A 22,121-nucleotide genomic window follows, 5' to 3' on the forward strand; every position below is an offset into this window, starting at 1 on the left:
CCTAGGAGGCTCCATTGCTCGGTGGAACCTAATTCCAGCTCTAGGTTCTAATGTTTACCCTGTGTTCCCTGTTCCGTAGAAACCCACTCAATAGAAACTTGAGTACTGCCTGAAGAATGGAAACAGGTCCATGACTTTGAGCCTAAGAGTTGGCTTCAATACGTTTCAGAGATGCTAACCTTTTTCAAACAATCTCTGCGTGAAGGAAGCCCCCCTAATCTTTCTCAGAACTCTCCTCGAAACCTTCCCGGGCCCCTGGGGTGAGGGTTCGGTCCGCAGCTGGCAGTGAGATGGGGGCGGGGGCGATGGGAGCGCGGGCCGGCAGCTTTGGGGTGGAGAGAGCCTTTTGGCCACCTTCAGGGCGGGAATCCGGAATGGCAGTTTGCATTCCCAGCAGATCGAAGCTCCCTGCTGATCGATTATTTGATAATTGATTTTCCCCGCAGCCAATGCGCGGCTGCCTGGGCGGGGACGCCTTCTGATTGGCGGAGCTCTCTCCACGGCTGCCTACCGAGATTTGGGTGAGCTCATTTTCCAGTCGACCGCAGGGGGTGTTTTCTGCGGGGTTTCGGGGGGGGGGGGGGGGGGATCCTCTCCGAGCCCAGCGAGCTGAGAGCCCTGCCTGGGATGTGAGGTTTCCAGCTGCTCTGAGAGCTACTGAGACTGAGCTATCTGAGCCACGAGAGCCGGGCACAGAAACATAAAGAGTAAAATAACCCCCACTAAGTAGAGTAACTGAAGACAAGCGCAGAGTGAGAATAAAAAGACTCAAAAAACAATTTTAAGTCCAGGGTGTGGTATTTCAAGAGAGAAAGTTAAAAACCACTGGCTGGTTGGAGACTTCAAGTTGTGGGCAGGGTCAGCTTTTGTCTGAAATCTCAGCTTCCGAAGTGGATTTCTTTTTCTCTGGAACTGGGAGTTTTCCCGGGAGATAGACAAACCGAGGGATGGAGGTCTGGGAGGCCGGCGCCGGGCGTCGCCGATGAAGGAGGTGGGGGGCGCAGCGTCTCCAGGCCCGAGCAAGGCCGAGGCTGGAGCCCCCTCGGCGTCGCCCAGACAAAGGCAGCTCCGGCCGCAGCGCAGCCGAGCTCTGCAGCCTCGCCGCGCCCCGGGCGCACGGCTAACCTTGCCGACAGCGCGACCGAGAAAGAGCCTCGGGTCTCGGGGCTCCCAGGCCCACGGCCGCCCGCGAGGTCTAACTGCTCGGTGCTGGAGTTGAGTTTCGCTCTCCGGCGGTCATAAATAGCTCGGTGTTTGTAAACAAGCGCTGGGGGCACATTCCCGGCCCTCGGCTCATTGTTCCCTCCCTTCCTCCCTCACTTCGCGCCGCGGCTGGGGCTGAGAGCTGCCAGGGAGAGGAGGTGGGGGCGTCCGGACTCAAAGTGACAAAATGCAAGCATTTCCTTTTCGCCAGCCCTACGTCCACTTCTGACAGCGGGGGGAGAAAAAAGAGAAAGAAAAAAAAAAACAAAAGAAAAGAAAAGAAAACCTCTAAGCTGGGTCTGCAGAACGCCCGGGCGACCGCTACCCCACGTTCTCGGGACTCCTGAGCTGAACCTTTTCCAATCCAGCTCCAGTTCCTCTTCTTGCTCTGGCTTTGACTTTTCTCCTCCGGGAGTCTAGCAGAGAATCCAATACTTTTGGCATCACCCCCCACCCCGAAAAATACTGGCAGACCCCAATAATTTCGAGGAAAGTCTTGAAGTCTTTCATGAGCGGAGCCCTGAGCGAATTGACTCCGGCATCTGCCTGCCCTACGTTTATTCCCGATTTATTTCAAGAGTCCGCTTTGGGAAGAGAGGCTGGAAGGGGACGTAAAGTCGGCGGGTCGGGAGCTGCAGCCTGCATTTGTGTGCATGTGCCCTGGGTGTGTGGTGTTAGTGCCTGGGCGTGCGAATTCATGGAGCGCCTTTCTGCCTCTCCAGTGCGGCCAGAGCTCGCTTCGCGCACCCACCCCTGCCGAGGAGCCTACTTGCTGCAGCCCAATGCATTGTGTAAGACGCGACCTGTTATGGCCACCACTACTTCCGGGTTCTAGCATTCTGGTCGGAATCCACCTCTCCGCCTGTGCAACACACACTTTACACACGCACGGCGACTGCAAGCGGGCAGCATCGATCGTGGCTCCTTTAAGACAAACTCAGACAGACATTTTTTTAACCCTCCTCTCTAATCTCCCTTCAGTGCAGCAGTTGCAAAGAGGGAGAGAGAAAGAGAAAGAGAGCGAGAGAAGAGAGAAACTGATTAGGAATTAGGACTGATTCAAGGAAAGCGGGCGCTAGGGCTTTGTGCATTTGAATATTAACATTTGAGGTGTTCTGACCAGAAGAAGACAGAACGGATGATCATTCATTCACCACGTTGACAACCTCGCCTGTGATTGACAGCTGGAGTGGCAGAAAGCCATGAGATTTGGTAGTTGGGTCTGAGGGGCGCTCTTTCTTTTTCTTTTTCTTTTCTTTTCTTTCTTTTTTTTAAACTGATATTTTTGAGGGGGGAGAGAAGATCTGCTTTTTTTTCCCCTCCCACTGCTGTCTTGGTGGAACCAGAGCGCTTTTATGCTCAACGACGCGGGCGCCTTGCTTCAGGTCCGGTAGACCGAAGATCTGGGACCAGTAATTCACACTGCTGGAGACGCAAAGGGATTTTTTGTTGTTGTTGTGCTTTATTTTTTTTCCGAGGGAGTTTGCATATTTGTTTATTTTCACACTGGCCTTAAAGAGGATATATTAGAAGTTGAAGTAGAAAGGGAGCCAGAGAGGCCGATGGCGCAAAGGGTACGTATTAAAAACAATTGTGGAACTCAAATGTGAGATTAAACTGAAACGTGGCTGAAAGACAGTGCTGCTAACTTTCCTCTTCTCTTTCTCATTTTGAATGAGGATTCTAAAGCCGCGGCCTAAATCGACAGGTTTACTTAATGCATTTGAAGCCTTACGCGTGTTTCTTGTGGTTATTAATTCAAGTAATCAAGTTGTCTGTAGATTCCTAGCCAACAGCTATATAAATAAAAATACAGGCTCAAGGAATCACCTGTTTTAAAAGGAAAGAAAGAGAAGGGGAGAAATGCTACATATCCAGTGCTGTAATTTAAGCATTTAGGAACCAAAAGTTAAAAGCTATGTTTAATTAAAATGAGCAGCTAGGAACTTTTGCCTTTTTATCGATTATGCTCATCTTTAATATCAGTAGAAGCAGGTAGCATTTTTAGATAAGTAATGTCCTGGTGCAGTGAATTTTTGGTTGAAAAAAGCATTCCCCTTTTAAAAGTAATTTTAATTTGCCTGGGTTTTTATGCAAGATAATAAGTTTTCAGTTCTTTTTTCTTAGCTAAGTTTTGTACTAGTTAGATACTAAACACAGAGCTACTCACTTTTAAAATGCAATACTAATTTCCCCAATATTCCTATTTGAATGGAAATGCCTTGAAAGTAAACTGAGACAATGACGCCCGGCTGAGGTGGCTTCTTAAAAGAAAAGAGTCTACAAAAAGGCTGCCTTGCATAATTTGTGTCTTGGCCCTCAAAGCCCCTTTTGGAAAAGAAAGTTACTAGAGGACACATTTTTCTTTATTCTCTTGGTTCAGGCAAATGTCAGCATTCTTCCCAACTCTTCACACCTCTGGCGTTCATAGGATGAAAGTGGCCAGTTCCCCTCTCTTTGGAAATCATTTCCCTCTCAGCATTTCCATATCTTAGAAAAGTAACTAAGAAATAAAACAATTAGAAAACCCCAAATAGTTGAATTTATCGCAGACAGTAATGGCAATCAATTTGAAAGCAGCACCCCCCATCGTAGGTTTACATTTTTTGCTTTTGAGTCTGCTTTACAACTAGCTAGCATGTAACAATTGCTTCCTTGACTTCTACTCTAGAAAGAAAGTTTGTGAGGGTTAAAAAAAAATAAAGCAGAATATTAGTTGCTTCCTTTATAGCTTTTCTTTAAGCTTGGAAATAACGTTGCCCAGTTGAATGTTCAGCTGTAAAAGGCAACACAAGCTGTCTTATGTACACTTCAGTATAACATATATGGGGGGGGCATTTCGGTTTTTGTATAGTTTAGCAGAGTTTGGGAAAGCAAGGCAAACATAAGTGTCTTACAGGACTGCCCAATGCTGGCATTGAGATAAAATAAGAAACCTTTCAGAATTCACTGCTTGGCACAACTATTCCCATCATAACTTTAAAAAAAAATCCACACACCCCCCCCCCGAAGTGAAGGGGCTGTGTGAAGCTAGGCGGGTCTGCTACACTGTCCCGGCACGTTTTATTGTTGTGATTTTCGGTTTCCTCCTCCAGAAACATGCATGTTTTACCTTCCGCCTCCGGGAGAATGCCTCTCTGCCTTTCCTTCCTCCTTCCTCCCTTCCTTGCCAAAAGATTTTGGATTTCTGAATTGGTCTGTATGGACACAAGTTAGGACAGGAACCCTCATCTCAGATGACTCTCACTGAGAATTCGAGAGTTCTTACTATTAAAATTAATTTTTACAACAGAAAGCTGAACTTTAGAGATGTAAGGCCACGGAATTCGGGTTGAAGGATCCAGCTGGACTGATCTAAGCTCGGTGCCCTACCGTACCGGTTACCCGCCTGGCCTCTGACCCTTTTTTTCCTCTCCTGTTTGTCATGCAGTACGACGACCTACCCCATTATGGGGGCATGGATGGAGTAGGGATCCCCTCCACGATGTATGGGGACCCGCATGCAGCCAGGTCCATGCAGCCGGTCCACCACCTGAACCACGGGCCTCCTCTGCACTCGCATCAGTACCCGCACACAGCTCATACCAACGCCATGGCCCCCAGCATGGGCTCCTCAGTCAATGACGCTTTAAAGAGAGATAAAGATGCCATTTATGGGTAGGTATAATGGGCAGGAGTTAAGAAGTTGAAGGTTCCCAAGCCCTTGCAACTGGAAAGTCAGAGCACTCTAGATTAGAAATACATAGCTGGTGACTTTTCATTTACATTGCGTGGAAACTGGGTTGGTGTGGAGCGGGGGAGCCTCCTCCCGACTTCCAACTACTCTTGGTGCAGGCTCAGCGCCTGGCTTGGCCGCCACGTTGGCCGCAAAGGAGTCCCAGTGCTTCAGTGGCAGTCTAAAGATTCCGCATCCCCTCTCAGACTCAGAGTTAGCAAATCTGAGACCTTGCTCGCTAGACTTAGCTCGAGAGCGTTGGGGGGTTTCTAAGGGTAGGCGCCTTTGTGTTGGAACGAAACTTTTAGTTTAGGGAAAATCTTTTAAGCCATTGATTGTTCTGACTTGCGGAGTTTACTCAGCCACCGTATGCCGGTTCTGCCGGTGCACAATAAAGTCAGAGGGACAGCTGCAGGTCAGACAAGGGGGACATGTCTTGCTTTAAGAAGTTTGTTCAACTGAAGTCAAGGAGAGGGGCCCTCTCTGAATTGACACAGACATTTAGAAACTTCTGGATGTTTTGTCACTTTGTGTTCAAAGGCGAAACCTGCAGGATTTAACAAGAAATGTTTGTGGGATGCTCTTCCGAAGACTCTGGCCAGGGTTTAGTGTGTTCCGTCGGCCATTCTATTAGAGCTTGCAGTAGAAAAAGCCTTTTGAAAGTTACTTGTATTCTACTATGTGCTGGTGGTTTGAGGGGGCACTCCCCCCTCTTTTATTTTTAAACTTTGTAATAACTTCTATTTCACTTTTCTCTTTTTAAAAAAAAAAATGTAACGCTGAGCCTCTGGTTTGGGGGGGAGGGAGGAAATCTTTTTGCTTTAGTTTCTAGTCCCTTGTGCGGTGGGCTTGCTTAAAACCTAGCCTTCTCTCTGCAAATGGTTTAAACTCCAGGCAGAGCATTTGAGGAAACCTTGAAAAGGACCCCAAACTGTTAAATTCCCAGCTGGGCTGTGAGAGCTAATAAAAAGGCTCGAGACTCCTAGAGCATTAAAAGTCTTTTTTTTTTTTTTTTAAATGGGCTGAGACGAGCGACATCTAGGCCTTTTAGATGCTGGTCAGTCGCTTTACCACTCCAGGCGAGATGGAAGGCTTGAGTATGGAATCATTTGAAGGAACTTTCCTTGGGGAATTATGGGGAGCGTCTGCGAAGGGAGGGCACTGCTGGGGAGCCCTGAAAGACCTCCTGCTTCTGAAGGGCTGTGCGGCCAGGGTCGGTAGGTGCAGCCCTGTGACAGTCTATTCTGCACCCACAGAGGCCCTTTCCTCAAGTTTGCTGCACCCCTGCCACCAAGATTCCCTGAGCCTAGGGTTTTGTACCGAGCCTCCGAGGATGGCAGAGGCTGGTCCTCTCTTACCCCGTGGCCCCTATGCCTTCCCCGGACACCCGGTCTTGCCTGTGCGGCGGAGGGACGAGGGTTTGTCGCGGTGCGAAACTTAATTCAAAATGGCTGCTGGAACCGCTTGGGTTTTATTCGTAGCAAATGTTGCCAATTTCTTCGGCCAGATATGCTGAACCATTCCACAGACACGGTCCAAGGGTTCTGGGCCTCTGAGTTCAGAGCCCCAGGAGCAAGGGGGAGGTGAGCCGTCACCTGAGCGTGGGGGTGGGGGTTAGGAAAAGGGCAAAAGCTGATCAGATCACCCAAGGGTCTCTTGGCCTCGAGCTAGCTACTCGGGTTGTTTCTCTTGGGCGCTTTTTTTCGGTGACTCTGGACTAATCATTGTGTTGTTTGTGACTGTTGTATTTTCTTGCAGACACCCCCTCTTCCCTCTCTTAGCACTGATTTTTGAGAAATGTGAATTAGCTACTTGTACCCCCCGCGAGCCGGGGGTGGCGGGCGGGGACGTCTGCTCGTCAGAGTCATTCAATGAAGATATAGCGGTGTTCGCCAAACAGGTCAGCAAAACAAATATTAAAAAAAAAAAAAAGTAAAAAGAAACAAAAAGGAATTCTGTCCCGGTCCCCTGCGCGCACACATGCACACACATAGAAACACACACATAGAGATAGAGAAGTAGAGATTTAGAGAGAGCAATTTCTCAAAGGTAGCCAAAAATAGTCTCCCTTAACCCACGCGTGTTACTGCCTCCCTGAGACTTGCTTCCAATGAATGTGTTTGCCAGACCATCACCCATCTTCCCACCCACTCACCGTCCACAAGCTGAGGCAGAAAGCTCACTAGGAAAAGAAATCACGACCACCACGCTATGTGGCTGTTTCGGAGTGGCAGGCGAGCAGCGTTCCGTAAGCGGAGCTCTAGCTGAAGTGAGAGCGCGCTCTGGGCTGATCTCAGGCCTACTGGGTTCACACTACAGTGTTTCCGTGAGGGACGAACTTGAGTCCCTCCTGGAAGTTCCATCCTATCCCTAACAGTGTAAACGAGGCAGGAAAGTAGGAAGGCGAACAGATTTCATTTCGTTTCATTTTTTTCTTTCCCCTCTCCTCACTTGTATTTAGATTCGCGCAGAAAAACCTCTATTCTCTTCCAATCCAGAACTGGATAACTTGGTAAGAGCAGACCCCTCACTCTCCTCCCTATCTGTCCACCCTACTTCCATCCCCCAGCCCTGAGCTTTCCAGACTGGTCTGTCCGTAGTCGCAAGTCGACTGCAAACGTTTTCTGTCTATAGACAAGTGTTTGGGGACTGGATGCCGGGGTATAAACTCATCTGAGATGGCCCAGGAGCAGCGGCTGGGGAACGCCAGCTTTTGTTTTTTATGATGGCCAGGCTGCACCGCTCTAATCAGCCTGGGGATTTATCTCCCCGCCTGTCAGCGTGTGTGCTTAAACCTTACGGACTTCCAGTCTTATGAGCCTCCTTCTCTAGAGCCACGACGAGGGCAGAGGCCCCAGACAACCAATTGGCATCAAAGGTGTATGGACAGAAGGAAGGAAGAATTTTGCCAAGTGCAAACCCACTGTTTGGGGATAAGTGGAGAAACTTTCCCGTAACTTCATCACAGGAAACGTATAGCCCAGACAGTGGCCCTTTGGGGCTGGGGTGGGGACTTTAAGACTGGGGAAGAGGGAGCCATGGGGGAGGAGAGTGTTTATGATCCCCACTTAGATGTTTTGTTGTTGGTTTAGCCATTTTTTCTCCTTAAGAAATATAAACCTCTAGATGGTACCCAGTTGCTGCTATTAAGTTTTAGTGTTATTGCCATAAATCAAAATAACTCTATTTATGGGGGGGAAGGGTTGAGTTGGAGATGCTAGAACTATGACAGCCAATTTTCTGCAAACCAGGAATGGAGTGTTTATTCTTGCTGTATCTTTGCAGATGATTCAAGCCATACAAGTATTAAGGTTTCATCTGTTGGAATTAGAGAAGGTAAATTCCTTATTCCCCTTCCCCTTCCCTTTCATCCCAGCACACAGAAGGGAGGGTTCAGAAGGACTGAAGTTCAGGCTTCCAAGAGATTTGCATAAATGTCTTTCTTTCTGGTAATTAGTGTCAAGGCCAATCTTAGCGTCCATTTCTCTTTGCAGTTTAATTACAATTTCAGCCACTAAAACCGGGATCACAGACACCCTAGCCTCATGTACCTTGCTGGCTTTGTGCATCAGCTGCACTGCTAGGCACCCCGGTGCATGCCTAGAATGCCGGAGTGAATTCGTTTTACAAGTTAATGCCGTGTGTGTGTGTGTGTGTGTGTCTGTGTGTGTGTGTGTGTGTGTGTGTTTACTCCTCTTCTTTGCTATCTAGGGGAGGGAAAGGTTGTTTTGTTTTAGTGAATTTCTAGAAGATGGTTTAAGATCAGTGGTAGGTCAAACTCAGAAAGGACTGAGAGAAAGGACAAGTGGGCAATGAGCCCTGGGGAGGAGATCACCTTAGACCTTGCCCAGAGACAAAGCCGGGTTGATGGTTGGGTCAAGTTCTTGAATCTGTGATCCAGCACACACCTCACCTTCACACTCAAGAGAGGGTGTGGGGTAACATGATTTTGCTAGCTGTTCTATAAATCTCAGCAATAAAAACTTAATGCATTGTAATTCAAACTAACATTAAATTGCAAGCACACCAGGGTTTCTTGTGAGGTTTTGCATGTAAGGGATGCCTGGGGCCTGTAAGAGTAGGCTGTACTTAGACTGAAGTATTTTGAGTAATTCTTTTGTCTTTCTTTCTCTCTTTCTTTCTCTTTCTTTCTTTCTTTCTTTCTTTTTTTAAATCAATTTGATAAGTTTTGTGGCTATATGTTTTTCTTTTCCTTTTTCATATAGCGTGCAAAGGCAACTTGCTTTGGGTTGTCAGGCACGTATTTTATATCACCGCATGAAGACTCATGTGTGTGTGTGTGTGTGCGTGTGTGGGTCACACATTTTCCTTAGAAACTTTGGGGAACGCTTTATGGTAAACTAACTGGATGACATTACATAGTTTACCTTAAGTGTCCCCCACGCAGGTCACCTGTGTACTGGCCACAGCCCCAGGAGCAGATGAATTTAACATGGGTGTTGAATATGTTGTCGCCTGTGAATCAATCCTGTCACTGTCAATTTTCTGGGATATCTCTATTTTGCAAGAAAAGGAAGTTATTCCTAATTCTGAATGCTGCGTCTGGGGGTCTCCCGGGGACAGTTGCCCTGTGCGTCCCCTGTTTGGAAGTTTGGCTCTCACAAGGGGGTGGACCGCACTTGTCAGTGTCGCTTATGCTCTCCTGATTATATTTCCATTTTTTTATTTCTGTCATAATGTAGGTACACGAATTATGTGACAATTTCTGCCACCGGTATATTAGCTGTTTGAAAGGGAAAATGCCTATCGATTTGGTGATAGATGATAGAGAAGGAGGATCAAAATCAGACAGTGAAGATGTAACAAGATCAGCAAATCTAACTGACCAGGTATGCGACTTTCAATTTCAACATCCCTAAGAAAAAAATCTGTATGCATATTGCTTGCTGGGTCACTACCACCTCCTTTATTATTTGCATATGATTAAGTCCCTTTTAGATACATTTCCATCAAAATGAAAATTTTTGAATAATGTGGCTGTTATTGCTTCATTAAGGCTAGCTCTAGTATTCGACCTGGAGAGATGAGCTTGTAAAAGCTTTGCCTGCAAACTTGACCTGTTTCTTGTCGCTTTTAATTTTTGTCTTTATTTTATTTACCGTCCATAATAATGGGAGTGTTAACTGCCAGTGGCCACCTCTGATTGTAGGTCTTTGTTCATGGGTATCCTCCCCCCTCCCCAATCTTGAAGAAAAGAAAAGTGTAAGGTCTGTTTATTTCTTATTTTATTAGGAATAAATCCAAGATAGGTGGTCTAAGGCAGACAGTGAGGGTTTGAAATCTAGCAAACGCTGGCTATTTTCTCCCTGTCTACACGGTTCATTAGCCTGTCTTGTCAGTTTTCCCCGGCCGAACGCTTCTAGACCTCACTGAACATTGCTTTGTGTGGTATTCCCTGCAAGCTCTCCCATTTTATTGTACTTAATAGAAAAAAAAAATAAAAGCAGGCCGAGGTTAGGAAAACAGATAAATATGGACTTTTCTCCTGCTCCTTTCCTCTCAGTCTTCCAGCTGGTATGTGCTCTGGGCCTTCTGCCTTGGCAGGTTTTGGCAGGGTGAGCGTCAAGGACGCCCTGGCGACTCTCTGCGTGTGGAGGGCAGGGGGCCATGCGGTTGCTCTTCACTGAGGCTCCTTGCTGGGCCCCCTTCTCTCCAATCGTCTCTCCAGGCCCTTCTTCCGCTGCGCTGCGTTGCTAAATGAGGACGACTTTTATTTAAAGTTGGGGGTGTTGGTGATTCTGTCACGGGGCACCACTGTTGCTCTCAGTTTCTCTTTCCTGTTGCTGTGTCTCTGGATTGGTCCAAATGAGCTGGTGGTGGAGGAGAAGCAATGAAAGTGAAAACCTGAGGAGTGAATGGGAGGAAGCAGGGTCCTGGACAGCTTTGTAGAGAATTGCTGCAAATAGTCTAGAGATTTAAGCAGTGGCCTCCTCTGCCGCCAGCTCCACCAGCAAACCCCAAGAGCCCATTCTTATCCTGGCTTGACATGTGAGTGACTCTTGGGGAAACACCAGACTGCTTTTTGTTAAGTCAAAGGCCGGCTACTCCACTGTTTTCCTCTGAAAGTTTACCATGGTCACTGCTGGCCAAGGCTGTCTTGTCCCAACTTCATTTTTAGCTGTCCTCTTAAAATATTCCCCAACATCCTCTTCCAGTTTGAATAATTCCTCGTAATTCAGAAACTTGTGCTGCATTTCTTCTTTGCCCATGAATGATCGGGCAAAGCAGATCTTGAGAAGTGTCAGCGGGAGAGGTCCTTAGTACTGTTTGGAGAGTTGGAAACTGGTCGGTGTAGAATGGTACACAGAAGTATGTGCATATCAAGGTGGGAAAGCCACAGGCGAGCCCCTGCCCTAGGGCCCCAGAGTGTCCAGCCGCTTTAGGGACTCAGTTAAATGCAGATTCCACTAGTAGCTGCTGTTGAGTAAAAATTGTAATCCAACAAGCTGAACTAGAAAATGGGATTCTAAAAGCTCCGGAGTGCTGGGTACATAAAGCTATTTGAGCAAATTACAAGAATCGCTTTGGGGCATGAATGAAATCAACACTTTAATTGCCTCCAAAATGAAGATTTATACCCCATTTTCTCAACGAATCATTATTTTATTAAAGTCAAAGATAAAGGACCAAAGTTATGGAGTTTGGGGAGCGTAGAGGATACAGAATTAATACAATATGTCCTCCCCAATCTTTCGCAAACTTACCTTACTCAGTTTCGTTAGTCATGTGTTGGTTAGACATGTGCCTTTCATTCTCCATTCCTACCTTCAAAAAGAGAATGAGACAGGCGGTCCACGCCGTTAGGATGTGGGCTTCGTAGGTTTGTCCGGGTTTATGGCGCTGTTGGCTCGTGGCTCATGAGCTTGCCGGTGCACCCAGATTGGTTGGATTGAGGACAGCGATGGATGTATGTTCTTTGTGTTGTCCAGTTCCAAAAAGACAGGAGCTAGTGTGGCTGAAAGAGGCTGGGGGAGGTGAAAGCAGTGTGCTCTGTCTGCGAGCAGGGTGGGCTCAGCTTCCCTTCTCCTGAAAAGGTGGGGAGTGAAGGTCAAGACACCAGAGCCACCCGACGGTCTTCAAGTGTTAGTTTAGAAGTCTAGGGCTGGTGGGTGTGGTGCTGAGGCCCATTGTGGATCTTCAGGAGCCAGACATGGAAGGGTGGCTTCTCCACCTGTCCACAAAGGCGGCTCAGCCTGTTAGAGACCCGGCACTGGCGCTGGGTGCCCTAGGGGACTTTACGCTTCAGGAAGGCCTAGTTAGCTCATTAACCACGCTGTCTCTAGGGCCTGCTGACAGTATGGTTTATTTTGTTTTATCTCCCTTACCCTCTCAGAAGGCACGAAGGCTGCCATCCTCACCAGGTCTGGGATTAAGGACTTTTACGCCAGCTAATTTCCTGGAGGGCTATTATGTCGGTGGGAAATCCACTTGTTCATGTAATGTTGTAGGACCTACATCTATCTGTCTATCTATCTATCTATTTATCTATCTATCTATCTATCTATTATATATATATATATATATATATCATATATATTATATACCATATGAGATTTAAGACACTAGTAGAAGCTATAATCCTATTCTCCTCCAGTTCCTAGTGGTTCATGGTCTTCTCCACTCTTAGAGGCCATCTGGAGGTTCCCTGACTATGCCTAGTGGTCGCCAGCCTCCTGGGCGCCCTCTCCCGACCGCCGTGCTATCGCTGGGCACAGATGCCCATGACCCCCAGGGGTTGTGGAGAGCCTAGACTGGAGTGGCTGGTCTCAGATGGTCAGGCTGAGACCGGGAGAAGACCGAAAGGGAGGCGTCTAAGCAAGGATTTGGCTGGGAGGACACGAGGCCGAGGCTAGGCGGAGCTGGGGACTAGGGGTCGTGGGTAGAACTGGGGGTGCCGGGCGGGGCCGCCCAGATGCTGGTTTTGAGGCTACACTGCTGGGTATCGCTTTCCTTCCCGGGGATATCTGGTCCTCTTTATTCCCTAATCTAAGCAGTTTGGACTCCAAAGACTAAAGGGAGCGAGGAGCAGGAAGCCTCCGGGTTGGCCAGGTTTCGGGGAGAGAGCAGAGATTAGCCAGGCCTGTGCTCCGCCATCAGCGGCGACCCAGCTTCTCTCCAGCGGGGAAGCTGGACGCTGAGAAACCTTCGGATTACAGTGTTATTCAACAGCAGCTCTCCAGGGGTTCCTCCTCTGAATCTGCATTTAACAGCTCCTGGGCCCGGGCTGGCGGCCTGAGCAGGGCGCCCTGTTGCGTGTTAATCCTGACTGGCCCGTGACGTCTGGGGACAAGTACTGTGGCTTGCTGAGATGAAGCTCAGAAGCCGTGCTGGCCCCACAGGTTAAAAGCCAAGTGCTAGCTGGCTCCCTGGGGTGGGGGCAGCCTGGGGGCGAGAGCGGGCACCGCAGCCCCCGATCTGGGCAGCCCAGGCTTCAGGGCGCCTGGCCACCAGGCCCAGGAGATCTAGAGCCGGTCTGAGCCACTGCGAAGGGTTCTCAAATGGCCCTGGGAACTTTGAGATGGTTTTGTCTGTTTGCGAAGTTCACAATGCCTCCTTTAAAGCCTAGTTTGAGTGAAGCAGTTTTAAGACCAAAATCAGACTTAACTGAAAGCTCTGCCATATTTCGAAGTAGCATGGAGAGTCATCCTCGGGAGATTTCAGCTTCCTGCTGGTAGAGGTTCCTGTAAGGCAGGGGTAACCTAATGTCCTTCATGGCGTGTATCGGCTGCTTAGAAAAAAAAATGATGAGGCAGCAGATGTTTACCAATACTAGAAGCAATTGCAATGTGTTTTCATCCCCCTAAACACTGGACACAACCAGCAGTGGGTAGGCAAATGGGCCCTTACAGCTTGTTTCTTAATGCTTACATTTAATACACTTTTAAAAGAGTTGTAAATGCTTCATGGGATCCTACTTAAGAGTTTATTCCTGAGCCTCAGTGCACAATCTTTGTAGGATATGGAGTCTTACCATTATCTAACTTCACTAAGGATTGTTGTTGTGAGTCACATGATGTATCCTTAATTCATTTTTTGGAATATGTCAGAGGAAAATTATGGTAAGATTCTCTTTAATGATTAAATAATAAGGTGTTGACTGCTTGTCACTACACGGGCTAATTGGGATGCGCATTCCAGATCCTCTGTTGCTTTGAATTAAAAGTTACTTATTTAGCAGGAATGTTTTCATTGTTATTTCCTGCTTGGCTTTTATATTTATGTATGGGTTTGTGAGTAGAGATAGATTGATTCTTAATAGAGGTGTTTAAAACATTTAAGAAAAACAATAAGAAAAAAAGGTATAAGTTCTAGTCTATGCAAATAGCCCGGATTAATGACAATGGTAAATGTTAGCCAGGTTTAAATGCTAATAGTACACATACTGCTACTTTTTTTTCTAGCCCCCTTCTAGTTCCCTTCTTTCTCCTCACTTCCTTCTTTCCTTAGCTCCCCCATGCCCTCCCAGTTGAAGTCCCCAGTGCAAGTTCCGTAGTTAATAGAAAGCAGCAATACTAATGCTAGTTTGTACAAAGCAAAGCCCATAACTGTAACGGTTGTTCCTGGTTTAACTAGCTCTGAGGCAATAGGTCAATCCCATTGGAATGGCTCCATTGCTCACCATGCAGAAGTACATAGAGTAGTTTTGTCCACTATGACTATTGGACTGATACTAAGGGAAGAGAAAGGGAACAGGAAATAAAGGATGGAAATGTAGGTTCTCCTTTCTAAAAGGCAGTCAATACATTAAAACTGCCCAACTCTGACAATAAACTTTCAATCACTTTGTTTTCAGACATTTATATATCCATATCTTAAAATGTTTGGCATAGTCCAAAAGATGTAAAACACAGCTGTTGCTGGGCAATGGGAGGAAAAATATGCATAGAAACTTCAGACTCAAAAAATGAGACTGTTTGTGGATCTGTAGTTGCAAAATGGTTATTAAGGGCAGGCAGATAGGCTCAAGTATTAGCCTGGGGTCTACTTTTATTATACATCAGCTTAGCCTCCCCCGCTGTTCAAAGAACATTTGGAGAAACTGCAAAGAATGACAACAGATTTTATTAAGACTCTCACCATCAACGAAAATATTTTCAACATAGATTCAGATGAAACATTTTTTTTCATATTGGCAACATTACGGTTTCCATTGGAAAAGCAATATTTTCTTATGGAAAGTAAACATGTCAAAAGTGTGAAGCTGTAGAGTATATGCGTGTGTTTGTGTGTGTCTTTCTGGGGATTGGACTCTACCTAAGTAAGTGGTCTACCACTGAGCTACACCACCAACCCTAAAGGTTTTAATAAATAATCATTTAATCATCAAACACAACCCAAGGATGTATACAGAAACTTCTAAAGGAAAGTGGGCACGCAGCCAAAGTCCTACAGGGCCTAGCAGGGAAAATCAAAAAATGAACATGAAATAAGACTTCCTGTAAGGAGTCTATAATTCAACATTATTTGACTCCACTGTCAAGGAAATAGTTGAAGGACAGTAAACTGATATGGTTCTCAGTCATTTTTGTTACACAGTCTTAAATGTTTGCAACTGTCACATTTCACATGGCCTCTTTTTTTTGGATTATGACATCTGTCATATTTGTATTGAAGTGATACTCAAATTTATGCTCTAGTTGAAACAGAACCTTTTGCCATTTCTTCTAAGGTAAAAAAGTTGATATTTCAGATTAAATACAATTATGAAAACTACTCCTTTCCAAATGAAAGAGATGAGAGTGTCTGTGTATGGCACGTTTATGTGGCCATCCTACAGATGTCAAAGGTTTCCGAAAATACTGAATAAAACAGCACTATAAATCACAGGAGGCTTGCTGTTCTTTCTCAGCTGAAAATATCCAGATGTGGCACTTGTTTAAAGTTAGGGTCTCTGGCACTGGAGAGATGGCTTAGTGGTTAAGAGCAACTGTTGTTCTTCTAGAAGACCTGGCTGGGTTTGATTCACAGAATCCACAGGATGGCTCAGAACCATCTATAACCCCAGTTTCAGGGGATCCAGTGCCCTCCTTTGTTGACCTATGTGAGTATCAGGCTTGCACATGGTATATAGAAATACATGTAGCCAAAATACTCATACGTATAAAATTAAATAAATCTTAAAAATAAGGGAAAGTTAGGGTCTAGGGGCTGGGGTCTGGCTCAGCAGTGTGATGCTTGCCTAAACATGTGTGAGGCCTTGAGTTTAATTCCCAAAACTACAAAAAGATATCTTTTAAACATAAAATAAAAATGTAAAAAACTTGAAACACATACTTTCTCAGTTCAATTTTTAACAATAAGGCTAAGGTTTGACTTTTGAAACACAGTAAAAGTTTGACATTTTTGCTATAATTAACAATTGTATAGGTGACTCTAACATGTATAAATTAAATATGCAGACAATCTCGGTGATAGTGGAACATGCCTTCAGTTTCAGCACTTGAGAGGAAGAGGCAGGCAGATCTCTGAGTTCGAGGCCAGCCTGACTTACAGAGTGTGTTCCAGGATAGCCAGGACTACACAGAGAAACTCTATCTCTGAAAAGCCAACTAAACAAACAAAAAATAAATATGTAGTCTGCACAAATGAAAGAAAATAGATCTTTATGTAATATACAAGATAAGCAACCATCTACCCCACACCCTCAGATTAACATGCTGGGATTTCAGAATTATGGAAATGAGGGAATCTTTGTAAATTCGTAAACAGCCTCTCTAGGAAATACATCTATATGGAGCAAATGTTAGAGTTTTCCACGTTTACAAATGTGACATTTTAAATAAATAGTGTAAAGTATACTTTGTAAAATAACTGAGAATGCATTTGTTTAAACATTTGTCACTAGAACCTAATTTCAATCAGTTTAATACATTCAAGTGCACAGAATTAATGCAGTTGGTAAACCTGGGCTGTCTTAGGCAGCTTCTCTTCATCTAGAAAATACACTCTCATTAAAGGAAAATATGATCATACAAATGCTGTGAAATTATGTTTCTCACTTGTTTCAGAGTTCCTAAAATTGACTAAAGCGCACTATAAAGTGTGTATTCCCCTGTGAAAAACGACCTATATCTAGACGTATTCAGATAGATTTCTGTTGTTTATTGTTAGCATACGCAGACATAGTCAAATACAAATTATAGCCAAAATGAAGTCCTGGAATTTTCTGAAGCTCTGAAATGGTGCCTTTGTGTTCTTTGCATGACATGTGCAGCCGTGTACAGAAATAAACTAATAGAGAATAAATAACTTACAAAAATAAACTTTATATTATTTATAATTCCCAGAAATATGTTTCAACTATCAATCCTTTGACACCTCAGGACTACGGTTCATAGACTTATGTTCAAATGAGGGGCTTGCCTGTGCAGTGTGACAGCTCTTTGAAAATCTTAAATGAAGGTCTCTTCTTCTACAGATGTCAGGCATGATCACAGTGTGTATGTGTATGAAGTATAACTTTAGAGACAACCACAACCTTTTTTTTTTTAGTTTAATAAGATTAATCAAACTTTATAGTTGCGCTGCTTTCCATTTCCGGTAGCGTACAGCCTTCTGCTTTACAAATGGTTTAAGCAGAGGGTATTCTGAGTCATTTAGAATTTATGACAGTAACATTTTCAGTGATTTTGGCATTACCCTAAAATCGATGTATAGCAACTCTTGCTTCAGAGCTGGGCAGCATGAGGTAACCTTAAGGGCACTGTGGCTTATGGGCATCCAGCCCTGCAGGCTCTCCTCACACTGCTGCCTGTAATGCATGGCTGTGGATTGTGGTAGTGAGGAAGAGCTGCAATGCTTTCTCTTCTGGATCACTTTGGTTTTTCTTTGTTTTGAAAAACTTCTCTGACTGAGATTTGAACCTGCACCGCCTTGTGGGTTGTTGGCCACACATGGGATTATTTCCAGGGAAGATGCTCACTGTCTTTTTGGAACAGGAATGAGCAGAAACTAAAGCTTTGGGATATTTTTAACATCTGCTTTACAGTTAGCTGAAAAGGAGCACACGATCAGTCTCGGTTTCCTCCTCTGGGACTGCCAATATTGAGTGAGCAGATTAGTAGATTTACGTGTCTTCCTTCCTCTACCTAGATGGCTAGTTTTGGTGACTGTATTCTTAACTAGTGGTCTAGATGTGGTCCAGATCTCCATGATTTGCATTGCATTCTGAATTTACATTCCCATTATGTCCCAGAGAAACGCTTTAAAGGCAACTGTGTTTTTATGGCTAATATGAAACTCTAGAAAATGAAATCTATGACGAAATTGACACAGCCGTCAAGGGACAAAGGACGGAGCAGTTTGATGTAAACTCCGTTTTCTTATGCCATCTTAACTTAGAAAATGCTTCTCTTCTCTTAAAAGATTCAGAAAGGAGAGAGTACACACTTCCTTAACAATAAAATACCTCTTAAAACTCTGCAGCTGTTTGGATGTGTTCCCTAACATTAACTTAATTTGCTAGGTAAGCTATAATTACCTGAGACCTGTAGTGTTTTCTGTTATTCAGAAGTTATTCCTTAGTGGTTTGGAAAGTTAATTCCAAACTGAATGGTGTACAATGTCTGATATTCTAAGGCATACTTGTACTATTTACATGAAATAAAGTGTTTGTCTGCAGGGCCTCAAAGGAGAGATCCATCTGGGAGGTGGGCTAATGATCTCTACAATGTAAAGTCAAAGCAAAGTAACTCAGGGGCTCCCTTAGATGGCTTTTGAATGTAGCCTTCCTTTTTCTTTATTGCAGTGTTGAATTTATTAAAATAAAACAAACAAACAAACAAACAAACACCCCATGCCATCCATAGGATAAAACTCAGACCTAGTATCTTAAATCTGTATTAAGCACAAATACCAGCAATGTAGAGATTAAACCAAAACTAGCATCAAGTGTGTTAGCCGTTACGTGTGATGTCACTATAATCAGAGCAGAGCTGTACAGTGGAATCAAGTGTGTTAGCCATTACGTGTTACGTCACTACAATCAGAACAGAGCTGTACAGTGGAAGGAAGCTAAGCATCTGGGGTTTACTTGGAACATTTGGTTGGAAGTTGCTATCAGATATGGAGTTGTCTTTAGTCCCTGGCTGAAGAGATTTTAGGGTCCAGATTTGGGATAACTGGTCATTGAATAGTACCTTTATTTGAGATTGTTACTCCTGGGTCTTCTGAGTACCCACCTTGCCTTTCACTCTTGAACATGTCAGTAGATGGGTCACTTATCCATATTCTATCGTTTGCCTGGTCTAAGGGAATTACCCCACGATTCTACCAAATGTATAAAGTTTTTCTTCATAAGGCAAGGGTGGCGTTTCTCCTTAAGTGGATAATAGGGATTATTCTTAATGAATGCATACTGTCCTCTTTCACAGGGTCATACCTGTCCATGAGGCCAGCTTCAGTTTTGTTGCTGTTGTTTGTTTGGTTTGGGGACAGGGTCTTGCTATACATCCTTGATTGACCTTTAACTTAAAATATGGGCCAATGGTTCTCAGCCTTCCTAATGCTGCGACTCTTTAATACAGTTCCACATGTTGTGGTGACCCCCATCCATAAAATTGTTTTCATTGCTGCTTCATAACTGTAATTTTTGCTGTTATGAATAGTAATGCAAATATCTGATATGCAGGCTATCTCATATGTGACCTCCAAAGGGGTTGAAACCCACAGGTTAAGAGCCACTGAAATAGACTTATTTGGCCTCAAACTCAAAAAAGTCCACCTGCCTTTGCTTTTTGGATGCTGAGGTTAAAGGTGTGTGCCTTTCACATAGGGTGGCCATCTTCATTTTAGTTCTTGTGATTTTTCTTGGCCACAGTTTCTAATAAAGAGAAATTAGGAATTTTACATTTTGAACTGAACTTACTGAAAAATTAACTTTTAAAAGAAAGTAATTGAATGGTAGACATAGCAAGCTTCCTTTCTTTCAGTATTTTTTCTGCCCCTATCTCATGCTGAAAACTCCTGAGAAATAGTGTTCATGAAGTCTTCACAGCAGCTGCTTGGGTGATGACTTGGCTTACGAATTTGCCACATTTGAGGATGTTTACAAGCTGTGTTCAATAGTAACATGGTCAGAAAGCATTTAGAGTCCTGTCCTGTACTTGGTTGTATGGAAAAGGTAGTAGTCTACTGAACGATCCAAGTTCTATGCTCATCAAGTGTTTTGTTGATGAGCAAATATTTTTATTCTAATAATTATTCCAATCCAGCTACAGCCTGCATTTGAGTGAGTTTATTATAAACATTTCTAATCTGGGTTTTTTTTCCAAGTTACCCTGCCCTTCCAGTTAGGTACATTGTGCTTTACTGCACTATTGGGACATTCTGAAGGTTTGCTTGGCACCCTGACGGTGAGCGGTGTGAGTGTCAGTTATATACCTCTCCCTCATGTGTTGTTTACCTGATACTTACATACTTCAAACAGTGAGGAAAAGCCCAAGATGCCCGGGATATGACTGAAGCCTGGCTTTCTAAGTGACTAGAAAGATTTATTTATTTATTTATTTATTTATTTATTTATTTATTTATGTGTTTTGACTGCGTGTACATCAGTGTGAGGGTGTCAGATCCCCTGGAATAGGAGTTACAGACAGTTGTGAACCACCATGTGGGTGCTGGGAATTGAACCCAGGTCCTCTGAAAGAGCAGCCAGTGCTCTTAACTGTTGAGCCATCTCTCCAGCCCTCCATGAATGGAAAATTTTAACAAGGGGCCTTGAGGCTCGGGACCCTGCCCTGGAACCCACACTCTATTTCACTGACCTCTAAGCTAAGTGCTTGGATACAGAGAAGCTAGGCATCCTGAGAAGCAGAAACTCAAGTTCAATTTCAGGAAGCTTGGAGAAGATTCTCTCTGATGACCGTATCTGACATAAGTCATGGAAAAGAGTGAATAAATCTCCTCCTCACCCCCAAATTTAACACTGCCAGGTTGCTCAAAGACTTGGAAATCCTTGGAAACAACAGAATCACACTTGGTTGAAAATTTAAACATCCAGAAATGCTTCAGCAAATCTTTAAGGAAGTTAGATGAGGTTTTTATCGTAACCATCACGAGCATCAGAGTTAAGTAAATGTTTCCGTGATGAGAGAAGAAAACAAGACGGTGAAGTAACTAGATGTTTCTTCCTCAGATCAGGATTGGGGACATTCCTGGTATGGGAGTAAAAAAGTAGAAGAGGTAAAACTTTGGAAACACGAGAAAAAGCAATCAAGTCTGCTGACTTCCACACTCTCTCGGGCAGTTGGCAACCGTCCCTCCCCCATTACAGTCCAGGGACAAAGCCCACAAATGAGAATGTGGACTTTAGCTGAAAGGGGCTGTCACTTTACCTCGGTGAGCCTCTCCTGTGGTTTCTGAAATGGAGAACGGTCAATCTCCACTCACCCACTCACCACGAGAACCAAGGAGTACCACGAGAACCAAGGAGTACCACGAGAACTGTGTCAAACAGTGCCCCCAAGCACTCCATTAAACAACATGCTTTCTTCTTAATTACACTCTGCTCATCTTTCAAAAACATCAATTGACTTGACAAAAAGAGATGAGTACTGTTTGACAAAGGTATTGTTTTATAGAAAATTTTATAATTACAGAGCTTCAAAAAATATAATTGTTACTTTTAAGTAGGTCACTATTATTCTGCTATCAATCATAGAATAAAAAGAGACTGAGTTTGGCACACTCCTGTAATCTCAGCACTCAGGACGCTGTGAGGTAAGAGGACAGAGAGTTTGAGGCCAGTAAGATGCTGTCAGAAAACAAAGCAAACAAAACAAAAATACAGCCCCCAAAAAAACACAAAACAAAACAGAACAGAACAAAATGCATCAAAGCAGGTGGGGGTGGTGATGCACACTTATGATCCCAGAAATGGGAGGCAGAGGCAGGCAGAGCTCTGTGAGTTTGAGGCCAGCCTGATCTACAGAGTGACAGGCCAGCCAGAGCTACTCAGTGAGACTCTTGAGAGAAACAGAGATAGAAACAGAGACACAGAGAGAGGTGGGGTGTACAGGTAGAGAGACTGGCATAGAAAGAGAGAAAAAGAAACAGAGAGAGAGAGAAACAGAGAGATACAGGTATATGTAGAAAGACGAGAGAGAGCGAGAGAGCGAGAGAGCGAGAGAGCGAGAGCGAGAGCGAGAGCGAGAGCGAGAGCGAGAGAGAGAGAGAGAGAGAG

At 44.6% G+C, this 22,121-nt stretch overlaps 1 protein-coding gene across 2 annotated transcripts in view; it reads left to right on the forward strand.

Annotated features, from left to right (window-relative positions):
• Positions 1 to 2,017: 2,017 nt before the first annotated feature.
• Meis1 (Meis homeobox 1) overlaps positions 2,018 to 22,121 on the forward strand; it is a 140,139-nt gene continuing 120,035 nt past the window's right edge. For both annotated transcript variants that reach the window (XM_028777746.1, XM_028777743.1), the window contains exons 1-6: positions 2,018 to 2,777; positions 4,634 to 4,860; positions 6,677 to 6,818; positions 7,380 to 7,430; positions 8,204 to 8,254; positions 9,622 to 9,768. In XM_028777746.1, the coding sequence (XP_028633579.1) occupies positions 2,766 to 2,777; positions 4,634 to 4,860; positions 6,677 to 6,818; positions 7,380 to 7,430; positions 8,204 to 8,254; positions 9,622 to 9,768 (630 nt within the window). In that variant the 5' untranslated portion in view covers positions 2,018 to 2,765. The remainder of the gene's footprint in view (positions 2,778 to 4,633; positions 4,861 to 6,676; positions 6,819 to 7,379; positions 7,431 to 8,203; positions 8,255 to 9,621; positions 9,769 to 22,121) is intronic.

The sequence above is a fragment of the Grammomys surdaster genome, unplaced genomic scaffold, assembly GCF_004785775.1.
Source record: "Grammomys surdaster isolate TR1022 unplaced genomic scaffold, NIH_TR_1.0 67, whole genome shotgun sequence".
NCBI classification, from domain to species: Eukaryota; Metazoa; Chordata; class Mammalia; order Rodentia; family Muridae; genus Grammomys; species Grammomys surdaster.